Source organism: Coloeus monedula, assembly GCF_965178545.1.
Source record: "Coloeus monedula genome assembly, chromosome: 4".
NCBI classification, from domain to species: Eukaryota; Metazoa; Chordata; class Aves; order Passeriformes; family Corvidae; genus Coloeus; species Coloeus monedula.
In genome coordinates, this window is record NC_138784.1 from 62,564,620 (window position 1) to 62,583,673 (window position 19,054).

At 40.6% G+C, this 19,054-nt stretch overlaps 2 protein-coding genes across 3 annotated transcripts in view; one reads left to right on the forward strand and one right to left on the reverse strand.

Moving 5' to 3' along the window:
- The window catches only part of COG5 (component of oligomeric golgi complex 5), a 185,545-nt gene extending 184,443 nt beyond the window's left edge, over positions 1-1,102 (forward strand). The window contains exon 22 of the mRNA XM_082280227.1: positions 350-1,102. Within this exon, the coding sequence (XP_082136353.1) occupies positions 350-464 (115 nt within the window). The 3' untranslated portion in view covers positions 465-1,102. The remainder of the gene's footprint in view (positions 1-349) is intronic.
- Positions 1,103-1,212: 110 nt separating this feature from the next.
- HBP1 (HMG-box transcription factor 1) lies at positions 1,213-18,632 on the reverse strand. 2 transcript variants are annotated; one of them, XM_082280228.1, is made up of 11 exons: positions 18,539-18,632; positions 14,489-14,681; positions 13,182-13,416; positions 12,159-12,291; positions 11,266-11,377; positions 11,032-11,144; positions 10,527-10,683; positions 9,822-9,966; positions 7,267-7,596; positions 3,866-4,007; positions 1,213-2,317 (listed from the first exon to the last, which is right to left on the reverse strand). In XM_082280228.1, the coding sequence occupies exons 1-11, from the start codon at positions 18,551-18,553 to the stop codon at positions 2,300-2,302; spliced, it is 1,593 nt and encodes a 530-aa protein (XP_082136354.1). In that variant the 5' UTR covers positions 18,554-18,632; the 3' UTR covers positions 1,213-2,299. The 2 variants fall into 2 exon arrangements, with proteins under 2 accessions (XP_082136354.1, XP_082136355.1); XM_082280229.1 differs by having other exon boundaries at positions 14,489-14,677; positions 18,539-18,609.
- Positions 18,633-19,054: the final 422 nt, after the last annotated feature.

Here is a 19,054-nt window from a genome sequence, read left to right on the forward strand (position 1 = left end):
TCTCAGTGTCTGCAGCAGCTGGAGATTATTCTCTTCCTTTCTAAAGGTTACCAGTGCAGCACTGAGCCCGAGTCTGTGCGTCAGAGCTGTCATTTCAAGCCATCTGCAACATGCTGCTGCTTATTTAAATGTTAACTTGTTTGCTCCTCAAAACATGCAAGAAAGGAGAGAAAGATCATGAAACAATTATGCAGAGCTTTGCAAGGCCTTCCTTGCTCACTTCCTTCCACAGACAAGTAGGACCATCTGAGGAAAATTTTGCAGGAGGGAAGAAGGCAATTAATTTCAGTTGCAGATCCTGAATTTACAGTACTTAATTGCTTTGGCTACTTTACTTCTTTTTTTTTAGTGGTGCACTGGAAGCTTATGTTCAATCAGTGAGAACAAGAGAGGGAAAGGAGTTTGCACCAGTCTATCCCATAATGGTTCAGCTGCTGCAGAAAGCCGTGTCAACCCTTCAGTGAACACAGCTGGACAACGCTCTCATACCAGGGAGTGGATGGTAACAGGGCCGGGGGCTTTGGTGCCACATCTGTATTTACTGTTCATGTAAATTATCCCCAAGTATATCAGCTTTACAATGAAATGTTTTCCTACTTCATGTCTGAAACTTCTGTCTTCTTGCTTTATGCTCACATTACAGGAACTTACTTACACAGAAATATCGTAAGGAAATTGTACAACTTTTATGTGCTGTAAGTCTACATCTAATTGAAACATTCTTAAGTATTCCTTTTGAATTTAGAAGAGTATAAAATTAGAACTCAAGTATTACAGTGTAATTGCTGAATATCTCAAATAAGGAAGCAGCTCTTTTCCTACAAGTATGGTTTTAAACAGTTGAATACATTTTAACCATATTCAGAAAACTACTTTTGAAACATCTGAATCATCAGTTTCCATCTAAAAATCACTAATTTTAACACAAGGAAAAATATTTATAACTAACCTAAATGATTCTCTCTTGCACTGCTATTTGCTTAGAAATAATTTATATTGATTTCAACTCTTTTTGCTTAAACTGTAATAAAGAACATTGACTATCCAATCCTGAAGACAGTATTTGAAATTCTTCACTAGCTTCCTAATGACAAAGCTTAATTAAAGTATACTTTGGATGGGTTCATGTGAAGACTTCCATGCACAACATGTTCATTGCTGCAGGGCTGACTTCGTGATTAGTCTTCTTCATTTTATAAAATACACAACACCAAATTTTAATGAATTTATTTGAAATAATATACAAGAATATAGTGTGCAAAAATCTTAGGGGCAACATCATGTAGATGTGTCATAAACTGAAATTTACAGTTGTGATTCTTAAAAAAAAAACCAACACACAGCTGTTTAGTACAGGAAAAGCCATGATTGTAAATGTTCACAGCAGAAGCAATTGTAATCCTAACGCAGCTGCTCTAATTTTAGACAGTTGGAGAAGAAAAAAAGTAAAGTGCAAGTGTTGCACGTATAGTTAAGTGCAAAGTTTGCCCCCACCATAAAGATGTCTTATGGCAAAATAAAATATTGTAGAATATGTGGCAAAGACAAAACACAGAGTTATAACTATGATGGTGATGATACCAACAGCACCACTTTTCTTGAGATAACGCTATTTATTCATTTCATCCTGTCCTGGGCCATTGTTTCCACCACGAAATGATAGCTCTCACTAGTGCCAGCTGATGCACAAATATCTCCCTTGTGGATACGAGTTTTCTAAGTGGCATCCCAAGCAGCAGCTCCCTTGCTGCATCACACCAGGCTTTCCGTTCTCACATGTTCTGGTAACTTGCTGGCAGCAGGGCAGGCTGGGAAGCTGGAAGCTGATAATAACACTTTGCCATTTCAGAAAATCCCAGGCCCCAGAATCGCAATTAATAATACAGTTGTGCAATACATATTAATCAGCAATAAGAATCAATGTATATAAACAGCTGTTACATATTTTAAAATTCCCCTTTTTGTACATTTTCTTTTAAAAATAAACATTTATACATATCTCCTTCTCCTCTTTCTGAAGTACTTTAGCACCACAGGATATCCATTTTCAAGCCTATTACCTGATACATAATGAAGTTTGGAAGAAAAGTAAGGCAATTTGGTTTAAAATGCTGATAGTTTTTAGCTTACTTAATGTTCTATTGTAAAAAGCAAATCTGCACTCAGATCATTTCCATGATGGTGCCAGTATTTTATGGTCACACATAGTCACAACAAATAGTAAGACCTTGATCTTGCATCTTCTTGCAAACAAGCAACAGCCATTTCGTAAATACAGAGTTAACAGGAAAATTCTGGCTTAATGCTGCTGTGAGCCCTGAGAAAAGAGAAGAGAAAACCAGGTTAGCAATTAGCAAGCAAAGGGGCAGCAAACACTTGTTTTGAAAGCCACAAGTATTTCTAACAATTGGTCAGTTATTTGGAAGAAAACAAAAAGGCCAAACCAGACAGTTTTATTCCCTGATCATCGAAAGACCATCACGACTTCTCTGTCACAGCCTGGAGCCCACTGTCATTACTGAGTAAGGTTACTAGACTGCTAACAGTTCAGTTCACTGAACTAAAACAATTATAAAGGGTATTTCCTGCTGTAACACTGAGGTAACAGGTTCTACAGATCCTGTTCTCTTGGCCTGAAGACTGCAGGGACAAAGAAAATCCCACTACAAGGCAGGGTAAGAAAGCCTTACTGAGGCCAACCCATCACTACACAGCTACACACAAACATGCCTCTGAGTTGCTTGGAACTCACAGCTGAGCCTGTGATCTCACCATCCAAAGCCCAAAACTGCAGTAGTGTAAGAGCAGAGTAAATAAATAATATTATTTTTAATAAACCCACAAGGAAATCTAACAGAAACTGTCACTGTTGATTAAAATAGAATGCAGTGAACAGAAAAACAGCTTGTTTCTAGCAGCTGGGACTTGGTGGAACCTTCTGCAACAAGGGACTGGAAACTACACAATGTATGTGCTGCAGAAAGAAGCAACTCAGTGTTGGAGCATTTCTTATTCAGTCTTAAGGCAACACTTGCATATGCTCTTGAGAAAAAAGCCTCATTTACACATCAAAGGAAAGGGGGTAACTTGAGGACGAAATCTTACACCACATGGATGAACTGTTTCACCAGCCATGTAGATGAAGTCCACACCACACTTCAAGCTCCTACCCAGGCATAAAATGGAAGAACTTGGCAAGCACTCTGTGCACCTCAGTGGATGTTTCCTTCCAATCTACTCTTCTACTTGAACAAACAGAATCTCATTTTGATGTCTGCTTTACCTGATCTTTCAGCTTGAAAGCCCTTCTCTTTCTTAATACATCCACCACCTACTAATACATTGGTGCAGACTCTTAGATTGATGGCTTTCTACAAAGTGGAAAACAACTTATTTCCCTACAGAAGTAGTGTTATCTACTGTATTTATTTTACAAGTGAATAGAGTAATAAATGTCCTCCCTCAGTATCTTCATATATGCTGATATAAATTATCAGTAAGAAAAACAGAAAAATGTGTAAAGAAAAAGCTTTTATGGAAGAAAAAAAGTTCAGGTACAACCTTATGAACTCACTTCAAAGCAAAAGACCATGTGCCCTTCCTCTGCATTTCACAAGCACACTAACTTTCAGTACAACAGAACTCACATAAAATTCACATAAAAACAGAACTCTCATAAAATATTCAGACAGACCCTCTCCTGATCCATCTCCTGCCAAACTGCCAAAAGCAGGTTACACAACACAGGGGAGTAAATGAAGGTTTTGGCTACTAAGAAAGCAGCTTATTCTGAACAAAACACACTGTAGCCACCCATCTGAACACAGGTAACGGCATAATGAAAAAGACTGCTTCACAAACATACAGAATTTGTTCGTTTTCTTTTCCAACAGTCAGGATTTAAACGCTTCTGCTCCTCTGCCAAGGCCTTGGCTTCTAGTGTGTACATCCTTCTTTCCTCATTTTTCATTTTCTTCCACCTGTCACCAAGTATCACACTTATGGCTCTGCAAGATAAATGTTTACAGTACAGTCAGGACAGTGCTAAGAAATACCATGATTTTTTTTTGTTGTTTTTTATCTGAGCACTTTAAAGAAGATTTGAGTTATATGTGGAAATAACATGCAAGGAAGAAATCAACTGTATCTTAAAATTTTTAATAATCATATTTGTGATTATCTTCTCATAGTTCTTTGAATTATTAAACAGCTGAGACTTCTGTGTTAGCTGAGCATGGGTCAATGCACATTTTAACATTTCAAAGGGTGTACATCTGAATACGCAGCAACTGGCATAAACCAGCAAAATAGAGATGTTAAAAAAACCACCACCAAATGGTAACTCACATTTGTTTTGCTCTACTTTCATACTAGCAGATCATATGACAGATTTGCTGAAAATATGTTCTCTAATAATTAGAGCAATGAACTGAATATGACCTCAGCCAAATATTTGATTAACTGCAAGTCCACATGTCTATTTAATCAATATCTGTAGCTTCCTCCACCTTTAATCCATCCTGGGTGGAACATACTGTTAAGTTCCCATTCCTGTGCAAAAGGAACCATTTTTTCTGACACATCTATAACCATTTCCAGAAGCTGAATTAATTCATTTCCTTATGAACTCTACGTCTTTTTACAACATTTCCCTGTACTATCCTGCCATATTGCTTCACTGCACTCCCAAATGTTGGATCAATATCCCATTAAAGCTTTAACTCTTTTAGCTGAATGAAAATCTCTAAACAGCTCTTATCAACGACCATTAAAGCTACCAAGTAGTTTGTACACTTTGGCTTCAGATTACAGCAATGAGAGTTCTGTGACTGGCTCTAAGAGAAAAGTGGACCCAACTAAGTCCTTTTCTTTCTCCTATTACTAAGTTCCTTGCTGGCAGAAAAGATATTCAAACTGAATCAAGACAAGTGGAGTGTCATCTACCATTTCCATAATATGGCACATAGAGCAATCCTGAAGGCTGTTCTGCACCACAGCAAAAAAATGGATTTGAATCCTGCAAGGCCATGTGGTGCTGTTCAGGTTTCCACAAGCTGCAGAGCACTCTGGGACCACATCCCAAAGTGTGTGGGGACAGCCCTTGAGCCTGTGCTGTCACCTGCTCTGGTGACTCCTTAGAGTAAACTCCTCCAGGGGACACCACATCCCATCGCCAACAAACCCATTGGCACAGCCTCTTTGGCAACGGAATTTCTGGTTTTCTATCCAGACTGAGAACCAGTATCTTTGGTCATCAGAAGCAAACACACCCAGTTTAATTAGCAGATTTTTCATCTTTTGACAGTATCCAGAGGCATATCAACAGAAACCTGTCTGCTCTGGGTCACCAGCTTTTGCTGATCACTCACACCCCTCAGAAAGGAACATGGTGACCCAGAGAGAGCAGGTCTGCCGTAAAAGCCATTGCCTTTCCAAATAAAAATGCACCATGAAATCTTTTTATTTCAAAACAAAAATATGATTTCCCTCATCTCTACTCAAAGAATTTCTGAACACACAACCAAGTCCAACTACGGTTACAGTGTTACAGTGAACAGTATCTAGAAAATAAAACAAGTGCAGCCCTAACACCTAAGTTTTTCTACCACAATCTTGCAGTCCACAGTAGTTTTAAGTATAATGTGACTCTTGACTTGTGCTTTGAAAGTTTACAAGCTCACTGTCTTGGTGACACGCCTTGAGCTGCTTTGTCTCAGAACAGACCATTTAACTCAGAATACCTCAAGTTCTGTCCTTTCTTAACTCTCGTAAGGAAATAACTTTAGCAAACCTAAGAACTCCACTGTACAGAAGTGGCTACTATGTTATAAGACCTACACAGTAATCTGAAAATGACACAAACTTACATTTAAAAAACGTAAGAGTTGCCTCCCAACAGCTAAATTAATGAATGCCACAGCAACACTGGAGTGACAGTAGCTGAATGTCTGTATCAATTACCACCAATGCTATTTCTGCTGTCCTGTGTTTTATGGATGCCACGAAACTGCACCCAAAATGCACTGCCTTCCAAGCACAACAGTGAGCAGTGCATTTTGAACCATACTTGTAACTTTGTCATCACTTCCCTTCAAGGTAAACCTGCTCGCTGGAATGTTCATTTTCACATCCATGCAGCTGCAGCTCCAGTTCACTGCATCCATTTGAAATCAGCATTTTCAATTAACTATATAGCCATCATAAAATTTCCTGGCTGACATTCTGTTCCATTTCTCATTGATAGTTGCAGTGAATGTGAAGGCAGCAGATCTGCTTCACTGAACTTACTACAAACATTACAGAACATCATTGTCAGGGCACACAAGACTGGGTGAGATTTGTCTGGCAGGATTTTATATCCCAGCACCAGTTACAGCCTCCTTATTAGAACATTATAAAATAGTAAAAACCCTTTCAAAGCCCTGTCAACTTTAATTTTTACCAGATTTAGTTCTAGAATCTTTATGTCACAATGCAATTTTTACAGTAGCAGTTTTTATAAAATTACATACATTAAAAAAACCCTAAGATCAGTTCATGTTCATGTGTTTCAGTTTCTATTTACATAGGCACAAATACTGGTGCACATAGCACCAAATATTACTTAAACAGAGGTAATGGAAATCTTCATAAATATTGAGAAGCAAACATGCTAGAGATTAAGAACAAAAGAACAAACTAACAAGACCTCTTCCCCAAACACAGTCATATGACTCTTCCTGCAACTTTCAGCAGATTGCTGAATGCCTTTAGGGCAAGCAAAATTTGGCAATGTGCTGTCTGGGTTATGATCTTTGAGATATCCTAACTATCAGTACTCCATTCTTCAACAGGATATACAGACTGGAAATAAATGCTTGTAACTTCATGACCAATTTGCAATAATATGTCAAGACTTAATTAGAAAAACCAGAAACTCCATTTTTTCCATTATAGCACACAAACAGAGCACCTCATCACCATAAGCAAAGGCTGTTCTGTATTTGTGCCTCTGCTGGTGTACACATACACATGGATCAGTTGCTTTACCCAAATGTTTTCTCAGAAGGTAAGTTTGCCAAAAATGTCTTGTATCAAGTTCACTGAGTACTGTAAATATTCACAGTCCACTCATAAATTACTCTTTATGTTAACATCTTTCAAAACTTGTTCTTAAAACACACATTTTATTTCAAATGCTAGATTTAGGCTACTTAAGTCTAAAGGTGGGACACAGATATTCTTCTAACTCACCAGTAATAGCAAAACTATAGTTTGTATCATTACCTGTTGTCTTTCCCTGGATACATCTGAGTGTATTCAACTCTGTATTTTTTGGCAAAAAGCATGAAGGCATTCATTGGTCTTTTGCACTTGTTTGGAGAAGTGGCACTCACAGTACTTGCAGTCCCTGAGCTGTGGCTTTTGCCAGCTTTGCTGTACAAAGGATTGGAGGAAAGATGTGACGATGCAGCAGAGGCACAGTTTTTACTACTGCATTCTGATCTCTCAGCATCTTGATTGTTTGATCCCCCACAGGACAGCGAAGCGCGACGCTGGCGAGCCATGCTGCTGAGCACATACACTGCAGAGGAGTCCATCGGGGTAAAATCGTAACTACAAGGAAAACACAGATCATAAAGCCATTGAGTAGTTGTCATGTAAAATCTCTAAATATATGCCCACTCTTCAATTGTACTACATTTCTAGTATTTTGCTCTCTTTTGTGTGACATAATGGTTTGTGCTTGATGTGGATGTCAGTGTGAAAAACAAAAAACTACAACAAGACTTTGGCAGGCAAGTTAGTATTTTCTTCAATGTGATGGAGGCTGCAACTTTACATTATCTGCTGTGTACTTTCCTCAGCTATATATCAGTTAACCATAAAATGTCTTCAAACTTCATCCTCTTTCTAAACACACTTCTTTCTTTCTGCTTCTGTCCTTACCCTAAATCAAACCTGATCAGTGAATGACAAATACAGAAAGGGAAGAATAAGCAGTTGAGTTCACTTGCAAATATATTAAGGGCAAATATGAAACCACTATATTAAAATAAATTATATTATATTCACTACTGTACAAAGAACTTCTCTAGGTAGTTGAATAAATGCTATTTTACACAGAAACCTTTCAGTGAGGTTAAAACCCTGCTCAGAGCCCCATGATGTCGCACTATTTGATTTAGTGCTGACAAACGCCTGCCCTCTACTGACAAAACCGCGACATTTCTCCTCAAGGAGTTGAACTCCACAGACTATCTGTTACCATCTCCAGATGGGAACAACAGGCTATGCTGTTTTTAGTATGCTGTATGGGGAAAGCAATCTTGGAAAGGTGCTACTCAATCATAAATCTAAACCATTAAGTTACCACCACAAGATAAACATAAAATGTATATATGCTAAGGCTCCTCTTACCCACTGCTCAATGTGGCTATAGTTGCATGATTTATGGCCAAAATAAGGGGTTTGAAGAGCTTTTCTGCGGACACCAAGTAGAACTACTAGCAAGGAAACGCTGCATGTTGCAGTCCAGCCCCCATCTGCAAAGGTAGCTCCTTTTGTGGGACAGAACCACGCAGAAGAGCGGAGCCTAAAAGTGGCCTCCGACATCCCTCAGCAAAGTACAAGGCAGCGAAGAAGGGATAATGCCAACCATCTTGCAGGCTCTCCTGAGATAAGGAGAAAGGACCTCTCTGTTCTACAACAGGCCAGCACCCTTCCTATTACTTATCTCCTTCCCATAACACAGCAACAAGATTTTGTTTTTAATTCTTCTGTCCTGTTATCACAGCTGCAGCTGCTGCATGCTCCTTTCTCAATCACTCCCTTCGGCCCAGAGAAAGAAAAGGAATTGGAAGTACAAGGCAGTATTCAGCTGGGCTGCAAATTAGTTAAGGAGCCAGAAATCCAGATTTTTCAGTGAGATGTAGATACAATGATTCTAAAAGCTCTCTACATAGGCAGTTCACAATAGGAGTTAATAATAAGAAAAAATGCCCAGACAGCAAATGAGTGAAGCCAAGCAATCTGAACTCACTCTATGCCAGACTGAAATCATACAAGAGCTCTCAGGGCTTGAACTGCAAACAGCATCTTAAATTCCTTTTCTTCTATCGTAAAAAACCAAAGCTCAACTGATTAAAAACAGATGCTATAAAGGCACTAACATCATAGGAAAATATGGATTTTACGGAACCTTAAAATCCCAAAATAGTGTGGAAAATCTTTATAATTTCCTTAGAATCTTAGAGCAATTTATGTTAAACAGGACCTCTGAAGGTTATCTGGTTGAAGTTCCAGCTCAGGCAAACCCCAACGTTAATCAAGCTCTGAAGTTAGGTAAATTTGATCTAATATAAAAGAATCCCAAAAACCAGATTATTCAAAAATTGTAATAACTAATTATGAACATACTGTATTCTAAAGCCATTGCACATGCATTTACCACTAAGAAACTACTCAGATAATTCAGACAGTGTTGCATATGAAGCATGAGGTAACAGCTAGCAGACATACTATTGTCAAAAATTAGTACTAGGTTTTTCAAACATAATCCATTTTACCTGGAGAATTTTATAAAGACAATATATATATTTTTACTGTTTTTCTAATGTCTTAAACTGCCCTAAAAAGGGGCTAAAAAGTTATTTCACTCCAAGGCACTACTTTGCAGTTTAGCAGAGCACATAGTTACACAGCTTTCCTAGTATTATTTTTCCCTATCATTTGTCTTGTATTACCAAAACTATTCTCTATAATGCTTCAAATTCTTCTAGACTTAAGGTGCCTACTCATTAAATACAAGAACCACTGAGGCCACTTTATCCAAAAATTACCTTTTAAATGTATCAAAAACACCTGAATCATCAAAGTTAATGGCATCAGGGTGTCCAGGAGGTAGACACAGATCTCCAAGATGCATTTCACAGCATGGAATGCCATGCTGTACCACAGTCAAGCTTGGATAAAAAGATGACCAACCTGAAGTGGTAAAGAGTTAAATTAGACAAACGGCCAGACAATCTCTCCAGTTCTTCATTGGAGCAATCCTGTATCTCAAAATTACATAATTTTATAAAATGTTCTGATGTAGTTTCTTTCACCCGAAAGGAAAACCAGAAACACTTACTTAGGGAATTTTTACTGCAAACGGTTTATTTTTATCTCAAATAAAATCTCATTCTAGCAAAAAAGGAATCAAAACCTAGAAACTTTTACCATCAAAAGTCCATGTTTAGCAAGTGAGAAAAGCCTCCCTTATTTTCAGTTTTCCTTTCTTCCCCCCACCCCCGTTCTTTCTGCTTTCCTGAGCTCCACTGATATACTCAATCAAATCTTTCCTTAACAGATAGGCAGTCGTCCTGGAGCTTTATGGCTTTACAGTTTTGTTTGTTCATATTCTGGATTTCTTTACAAAGACAGTAATTTCTACACCACGACTTTTATCACTTCCTTGAACAGTATGGGATGCCAACAAAATCTGCAATCAACTTCTGAGAGTATTTTAATATACAACCAAGTGTACTTGAGGTATTTCATACCTTTGTTTTTAACATAAAATGGATGATCGAGTCTGCATTCTACAGTAAGCAAGCCATCCTCCACTGTGCCAGGATCAAAAGTCAGCTTCAGCACTGACTCACCACAGGAAATGCTTTCTTCATGAGAAATCAACTTCAAACCATTGGAACCATAGTCCTGTTAACACACATACAGTTCAAAAAATTTCCCCCAAGAAAAGCATATATCTGTGTATACTACAGGTGTATACTCATCATCATACATTATATTAAAAAATAACAATATTCTAATGGGCATTTCTATCTTGCTAGAAATTAATAAAGATGATATAACATTCAAAACATACATCAATTAATTCAGTTCAAGTGCTTTACAATGAGATACTCAAACAGCACAATGATCTGCTCTAAACAACATTAATGCCAATCTGTTTTCCTGAGGAAGTCATTACAGGCACAGGGGTAACGTAAGAAACTAAGTATTTGTTACAGGTATTGCAGTGAATTTATTAGAACTAACGGCTACCTTGTAAGGACTGACTGGGAGATTTTCCTCTTTTCCACAGCTTTCAGATCTTGCAAACTCTTCAACATCCTGCCATTCTTTATTGCGTCCCTTATGAAAGCACAAACGAGAGCCTAAGAGATTTTTTCAAGGGAAAAAGAACATTACTGTTAGGTAAAAAAAGCCTGTGCTACAAGAAAAAAAAAAAAGGACAAGATAAAACAAATACTTATTTCATGATACATGTTATTTTACCTTTTAGAAAACAATGCCAGACAGTTGAGGGCCAGGAATGGCACCATCCTAAATCATCATCATCTGAAAGTGATGACATGCAGAAAATGCCAGATTCTGATTCACTATTCGCCTGTTAAAAAAAAAAAAGCAAAATGGTGTTGGTATTTTACTGCACAGTATTTTAGGGCTGGTCTTAAATGTCTTAAGACAGTCTCTAATTTGCATTTGTGGCATCATTTTGCCTTAAATACTAATAGGAATGTAACACGAAGACAAAGATTAAAGGAATGTAGTAAATGTGAATGGAGCATTTTCATCTCCTTTTCTGAGATGCAGCTTGACATTTTTGAGTTTCATTCTCTGAGACTTATTTCACCCCTATGGATTATCTTATGCTCATGTGTAAGCATTTTACACCTCATCATTCCTTGGTCATCTACAGAATCACTCAAAGCACATTACTCTATAGTCCAATTACTGGAAAGCTGTAGACTCAAGGCAGTTGTAGATAAATCACTGGAGAAAATTCAGTGTTGTTAACAGACAGATTTCAGATACAAATTAATATAAGGGAAAAGGAGACATAGGACTGACAGGTTTTGTGGATCTAAAAGAAGAGGGATGCATATTTCCTTCTGAGGCATCAAACAAGTTAACATAGTTTTTTAAAGCTTGTCATAGAAGGAATTACAGCAGAAGGAGAGCTTTCTTATAAAGTGATCTCGTCACAAAAAATATGAAGTAGCACTACAAGCCTACCCTGTGTGGTAAAATGAAAACTAACAGAAAATCTAGCTTAAATAGCAATAGTAGTAACACTATGTTTTTCTTTTTTAAACCAGTTTCCCTTTTCAAAAAACTTAACCCATTACTCTTACATGTTTATCTTAAAATGTTTCAGAACAACTCACCCTTTCATGTCTGACTGGTGTTTCATCCACATCATTCTTGGAGAAGTTAGGATCGTTGTTTGAAGATCCTGGTGGAGGACGTGCATAGGAATGTAAACTTTTGCTTGTTGCTATTATGCGAACAGGAGATGATCTGCAACAGAAACATGTATTTTAAAATATCTCAGATTAAGACAACATGAGACTTTGCTGCCATTACTCTAAAATGCTTTTATTGCAAGTATTTCCATTTGCATGAGCTGAACACCAAATAAACCTCCCACACACCAATATTTCAAAGGGATGATTAAAGGGTGCAAGCCCAGGCAAAGAGAACATTTAGCGTAACTCCTGCATAGGTTCTGAACAGCACCCAAATGACAACAGCAGTTCCACAGTGGCATCTCCTTACCACAATGCTGAAGTTTTTACACAGATCTTGAAGTAAATACCAGCCCTTAAAGATAATGTAAAGACATCTGCTCTGTCCAAATGATTAAATCTCAACTCCATGACTATTAACAGTATTGCATTGAGTATTCTGATGATAAACCTAAGAAAAGCTGTACAATAAAATGTGAAGCCCAGAAATTTCCAAGATCCCACACTTGTTGCTCACAACCTTACAGAATTTACAGATCACAAACCTGAGACAGTTATTACTAAGATACACATTGCACTAGATTTCCAACTAGCTGTTTAAAAGAAAAATCTGAAGTCTGTGCACTAGAAAGCATTAAGAATTTAATGTAACAAACTCCTCTTAGTTTTTATCCGTTGCTTCACATGAGGTAAATGTGCATAACTTCTGAGCCTGCTGTGGATAGGCAATGTCTTTATACCATCCTATGTCATTCATGGCTGGAAACTAAGCAGCTTTTGCACCAGGCTATGGGACGAGTTCTGTGCATGCATTCACAGAAAAAATAAAAAGACCAAAAATAAGGCTCCAGTTCAAAGTCAGAGGGTTTAAAGAGTGAAGGAAATGTTTCTGGAGACAGCATTATAATCTCTATAGTTCAAAACTGAAATGAGTGTCAGTACCTGTTATAAAAGGCGCACTGCATCAAAGGACTCTGAGGACTTGTGGCTATATTTGCTAATTCTGTCAACCAGTTCACCCCATTCTCACAAGAATAAGCATTTTCTGAATTGCTGTTTGAGGTATGTTGGCTCCATGAAGGCCTTGAACATTCCTGATGTGAAACATCAGCACCAAGCTGAAAAAGTGCAGGTGGGGTAGAATCTGTCTGCACAGCCTGTAATTCAGGAAGATCATCTACAAAGAAATGCACAAATTACCATAATTATTCTCAATTCTACCTGACCCCAAATCTTGCAAATTAAAATAAAAAAGGAACCACAATAAAATAATTTTATTGTCTCATATCACAACTACCAACATTTCACAAACCCTGTTAATAAAAATGGCCACAGAAATAGCAACATCTCTAGTCGATTATACATTCACACAAGAAATTTAAGAAAAAATTAGGTAACTAGGTAAAAATGTAGTTCTGATTTTAAAGTTTTTACTAGATTGACCAGTTTACACAGAACTATACTGCAGAATTATTCAAAAACAATATGCTTCACTAAAATACTAAAACATTCCACGAAAGACATCTAAACTAATCTGTCCTTGAAGGTGTGACACTAAAAAAATTCAACATCAGACCATGTTCAAAGTAAAAGGTTTCCACCAGGGAACTGGAGTTAAATAACTCAGATTAAATAAACCATGAAAGCTGTGTATACAGCCTGGTAGGGTGAATTCCTATCAGTAATATATATCTTTCATATTCCATGCAGAATCGCAGAAAAGAGCCCAGCTTGTTAGAAGTCTGTGCTATATGCTGTCATGTAACTAAGTATCAATACTCTTAATCACTCCATACCTTCAATTAAATGTGTTAATATCTCACTGATTATATCAACACTTTCTAAAGTATATGCTGTTTTTCTCCAATATGTAAGGACCAACGTTCCTCTATCCCAGAATCTTTATTTGCAGCAGATCTAAAGCAACATAATTTCCCTTTAGAGGAGCTCTTGAGCTTTCTGTTTGTTTTTCTTGTGCCAAAGAAACCCCACTCCTCTGGGGATTAGAAGCAGAAATTTGTGGCTCTGAGTTCAAGAACACATTTGAGTCAACAGGCCAGTGTGTCAGAACTGGAAATGGGTTAAAGGGAAAAGTGACTGCAAAGTGAGACCTTCAGATGTCACAATTCCTTGCCCTTCTCAAGTTGAAAATCAGGAATCTCATTCAGTCAACTTCCAGTAATTTCAGTATAGGACATCTATAAGAAACTTCAGAATTCAGTTTCTTCTGAAAAAATCATGTTATTTACCAAGTTCCATGTGCTCATCACAGGAGGCATATCCAGGAGAAGAGGGCAGGTTTTCATTACACTTCAACAACTCCAGTGATTCGTTCATCCCTGAAGTTCTCTTGTCCACTACCAGAAGGAGTTTCTGAACTGCATTAGGCATTTGATTTGTCTTCACTTCCCACACCATGTTAGGATGCTCCAAAGTATCTGACTTTAGAAAGAGAGAGGTTAGAAATTTGTATACATGTGAACCATTTTAAGTTGCATCTGATATACTTCATTACCAGGGCCCTAAATCCTCATTAGTCTGTTGACTATCACAGCATATTTTAGGGGTGTCTAGACATGATCTTGTACAATCCTTACAGAAAACAGAGCTAACTTGGAAGTCAAGAGGCTGCCTGGGGCCCAGGCCACTTGAGTTTCTAGTATCTTGAAGGATGGACACTCCCTGGCACTTCCCAGGAACCTGTTCCAGTAACCACTCTTGCTGTAAAGAAGCTGATCCTCACGCAGGTTTGAACTTCCCACAGCCTGTGCCCACTGCCTCCAAGAGTCTGCAGTTATCTCCTCAACCACCACTCAAGCCAAGATAACATTCACTTGGTACCCTAAGCCACTCAGCTCATTACAAAAGGCAATCAGATGGGTCAGACAAGATTTGGTTTTGGCTAATCTGTCCTAGCTATTCCCAGGCAATTTCTTGCCTTACAAAGAGGGTAGACATGGCTGTCAGGAGAATTTACCCCATATTATTCCTGAAGGCTAAGGTAAGGCTGACCAGCCTGTAGTTTCCCCACATCCTCCTCCTTGAAGCTGGGTGTGACATTTTCTTTCGTCCAGTTACTGGGAGCCATCCTGCCACCAAATTCACTTATTTTTGGAGACCATTCTCAAAAAACATCCCTGCCCATGGCAGTGGGCTTGGAACTAGATGACGTTTAGGGTCCCTTCAAACCCAAAACATTCTGTGACCCATGACTGACACCTGGAGGGATCCCATCTGGTCCCACCGCCTCATGCACGGCTGCCTCACAGAACTGGCCTGCCCCTCACTTGCTCCACTTCTACCACAGACAAAGTGTCCTGCTCTGTCAGAGGCAAGTTGCTACACCCAGGGACTTGAGGAGCCCAGGAACAGGCCTGGAAAAGAAGATCAAAGCAAAAATGCTGTCCTCAACCTTGTGAGATCAGGTCTCCTCTGCTATTCAGCATCAGGCCCACATTTTCTCCAGTTGCCCTTTCAGCACCATTGTCTCTGCAGAAGCCTTTTCCACTGCCCTTCCCTTGTCTGGCTTCCAGGAAGAGTCTCAAACACACTGGACTCCTAACATCCTTAGCTGTGTTGCAAATGGAAAGATATACTAGAAGATTTCACCGCAGTTTCATTTCCCCAAATCCCAATACTGTAAAGTTTATACCAAACCCACTGTTTTAAATCATCTTCAGCAGAGAACTGTGTGCTTATTCTACACAACCACTGCCTCTAAAAGCTGGCAAACAATGTTATCCAATCTTTACTAATTTGGTTATCTACTGGGGTTTTTTTCAGATGAGGATGAATTAAAGCTACCGTAACATGATTACTGTGTACTTTAATGAAGTGTCCTTGAAAAAGTAATCATGAGTCTGTCACGAAGTAACAGAAAACACAGCTTAATAAGAAAGAAAACTTGAGAAGTCTACCATATGCATGTCAACTACGTAAGCTACATTAGAGAAATACCAACCATAGCTTTAAAAAGTGTAATATTTTCATATCATAGAATGACTGGGTTGGAAGGGACCTCTGGAGGTCATCTAATCCAACCCCCTCCACTGCTAAAGTAGGTTCACCTACAGCAGGTTGCACAGGATCATGTCCAGGATGGTTTTGACTGAAAAATTTCTAACCGTCTGATCCCCTAATCTTTCAAATATATGCAAAACTTACATAAACTTGCATGCTGAACATAAAAAGATGTTTGATTCTACTCAAATGGCACTACTACAAAGCTACATCAGCTTTTTCTGATTTTAAGGTGGAGAAGAAAGGTCAGAGAAATAAGAATATATAACTCAAACTATCAGTGACACTACTTTCACCTCCAAGAAATATCTTTAACACAATTTATATCCCTGTCACCCATGAGGGACAGTAAAATTACAGAACACCACAAGAGCAGATAGCTCAGTTATTTCTGAACAGAAAAAACAGACCTCAGTAGTACGTATCAGGACCTTGAAGATTATCTCCAACTAATCAACTCCAAAAAGCCACTCCTTGTTTTTCTGGCTTATCTACGTCTTCCCTTTCCCCTCTTCTGCCCTGTTTTTTTTTCCCCTCTATTTTTTCCTCTCTTCCTTTCCCATTTTCCTGCCAAAATGAAGAAGCAAACTTATTTCTGGAATGTTACCTTCTCCTTCCTTCCTGACAGGTGCCAAGACTTGAAAGTACGTGTCCTGGTATCCCAACACTCTAAAGGTCAGAGGTAAGGTACAGATAAAAAATGCTAGTGTAACAAGAAATACACTTGTTTGAGAAATGAATTATTTCTCCAAGTCACAAGAATTTCTCTAAACCAAAGCCATCCATGTACAAAAGCCAAAAAATCCTCTAACAAATTAATTACAAAGAAATTGAAAGAAAATTACAAAGAAAAACAAGGAAAGTGCCCAACTTTACTTTTCAATTTTTTTTATTCTACTCGATTAAAGCCTGCTTTGGATATGTCAATGGTTTGAACATGAAGGGGATGGGTTATTAATGAGTTTGTAAATATTTTTTTAATTCAACTTTATGTTGAAAATTCGTTGCATCAGGTGTTGTCTAGAACCATGCTTCACAGGACTTTAATTACTGTGGCTGTCTTTGGAGGCTAAATGAAATTATTATTTTGTACTTTAAGTTAATTTGTCATGCTAAAACAAATGGCATCATTAACAAAGACCTTATTAATTGAACCATGTCTATTTTTCAGGGTGAAAAATAAAGTTGGGAGAAAAGTAAATAAAGACTGTGGCTGAGAAGGGGTTCAGCAGGAACTAGGCAGCATCCACCCAAACCGCACTGCGCAAGAATGCCTGGGTGGAAATGCTTCCCGTGGTGTTTTTCCTTCTGCTATTTGCCTTTCTTCCCCCAACCTACTGACGAAGTTTCAGGCCAGGTCTACGCCTGAGCAATAAGCTGGACGGAGTTTAATTTGGAGAACAGCTTCTCCAAGCAAAACACAACATACTGGCAAGACTGGATCTACACCAGGGACTTTTCCTGGCGCAGCTGCTTTGATCAGGAATCCTCGCAGCACATCCCCGGCCGTGCCAGAGCGCGCAGCCGAGGCAGAGCGTGATTCACCATGTTTTCGAAGCCCGGGCGGCCTGTTCGCTGACGCAGGGCGGGCCGCGCTCCCCCCGCAGCCCCAGTGCCGCTGCGGGCCCCCGAGGACGGTGTTCCCAGGGCGGCCCGGGGGCGGCGGAGCGGCGGGACCCCCGGCGGGACCCCCGGCAGGAGGCCCACAGGGACCCCCGCACAAACCCCTCAGGGCCTTCCCCCGTCACGTGACCTTGTTTACACCCGCGGCCGCACGGCGCAGGCGCGCTCGGCCCCATTCATTCGAACTGCGTAACACCGGCCCGGGGGGGCCCCCCGCGCCCCGGCCGCCGCTCCCCCCGCACCCACGGACACCCCCAACACTCCCCATCCCGCACGGCCGCTGCTCCCGCAGAGGGCACACCGCCCTCACTCTGACAGACTGGGGCGGACAGCCGCTCCCCAGGGAAAACAAGGGGGGGGACACCCCCCCTATTCTGCTTGTTTTCGTCATTTGGAGGGGCCCAAAGGTGGTCGGCACACCCCGGGAGTTTCAACCCAGCGGCGCGGGAGGGTGGCGGCTCCGCCGGGTCGGTCGGGGAAGGTGTACAGTAAACAATGTCCGGGGTTCCCTTCGCCGTCAAAAGCCTGGACCCAGCGGCCTCCTCAGCTCGGCCTACGGCCGCTACGACTCCCCTCCGACCTCCCCGACCCCTCCCATCCCCCGCCGGAGCCTCGCAGCCCCGAAAAGCGGCAGCTCTAAACTTTGTAGCACTTACCGAACCCGTCGCCATTACCGAGCTCCCCTCGGCTGCCCCCCCGCGCCGTCCTCTCAGCGGGTCCCGCCCCCGCCGGCCACTACTCGGGCGGTGAGTGGCCAGAGACGACGTTGCTCAATCCGCAGCCGATTCCTATTGGCTACCCGGCCTGCTTGTCAGGACTCCGCCCGGAGGGCGGGCATGTTTTGACTCTCCTGCACAGCGGATTGCACCGCGCCGCACATCAATCACCCCCACGCGGAGCCCCGATTGGCCGGTGTCTCCGCCAGCACGCGCAGGAGCATTCTGGGAGCTGTAGTCGCCGCCGCCGCCCGCGCCTGCCCACGGGTCCGCGATAAGACGACAGCCCCCAGGATGCCCCGCGGGGCCCGGCGATGGTAAACAAGCGGCGCGGGACACGTGTACCGGCCCGGCCGCTGCCCTCCGCCCGCCCCGCGGCCCCGGTTCGCCTCCAGCAGCGCCGTGCGGAACCGGCCCGCGCTGGGCCCGAGGCACGGCGGCAGCGCAGAGGGCAGA

Bases quoted from the DNA above. Each gene is read 5' to 3' on its own strand.
- HBP1 (XM_082280228.1), bottom strand. The intron at 11,145-11,265 runs GTAAAATAACAT...AAAATCTCTTAG, and splicing joins CTGGCATTGTTTTCTAAAAG to GCTCTCGTTTGTGCTTTCAT. The intron at 7,597-9,821 runs GTAATTTTTGGA...TTTTCCTTGTAG, and splicing joins GTTTTTGATACATTTAAAAG to TTACGATTTTACCCCGATGG.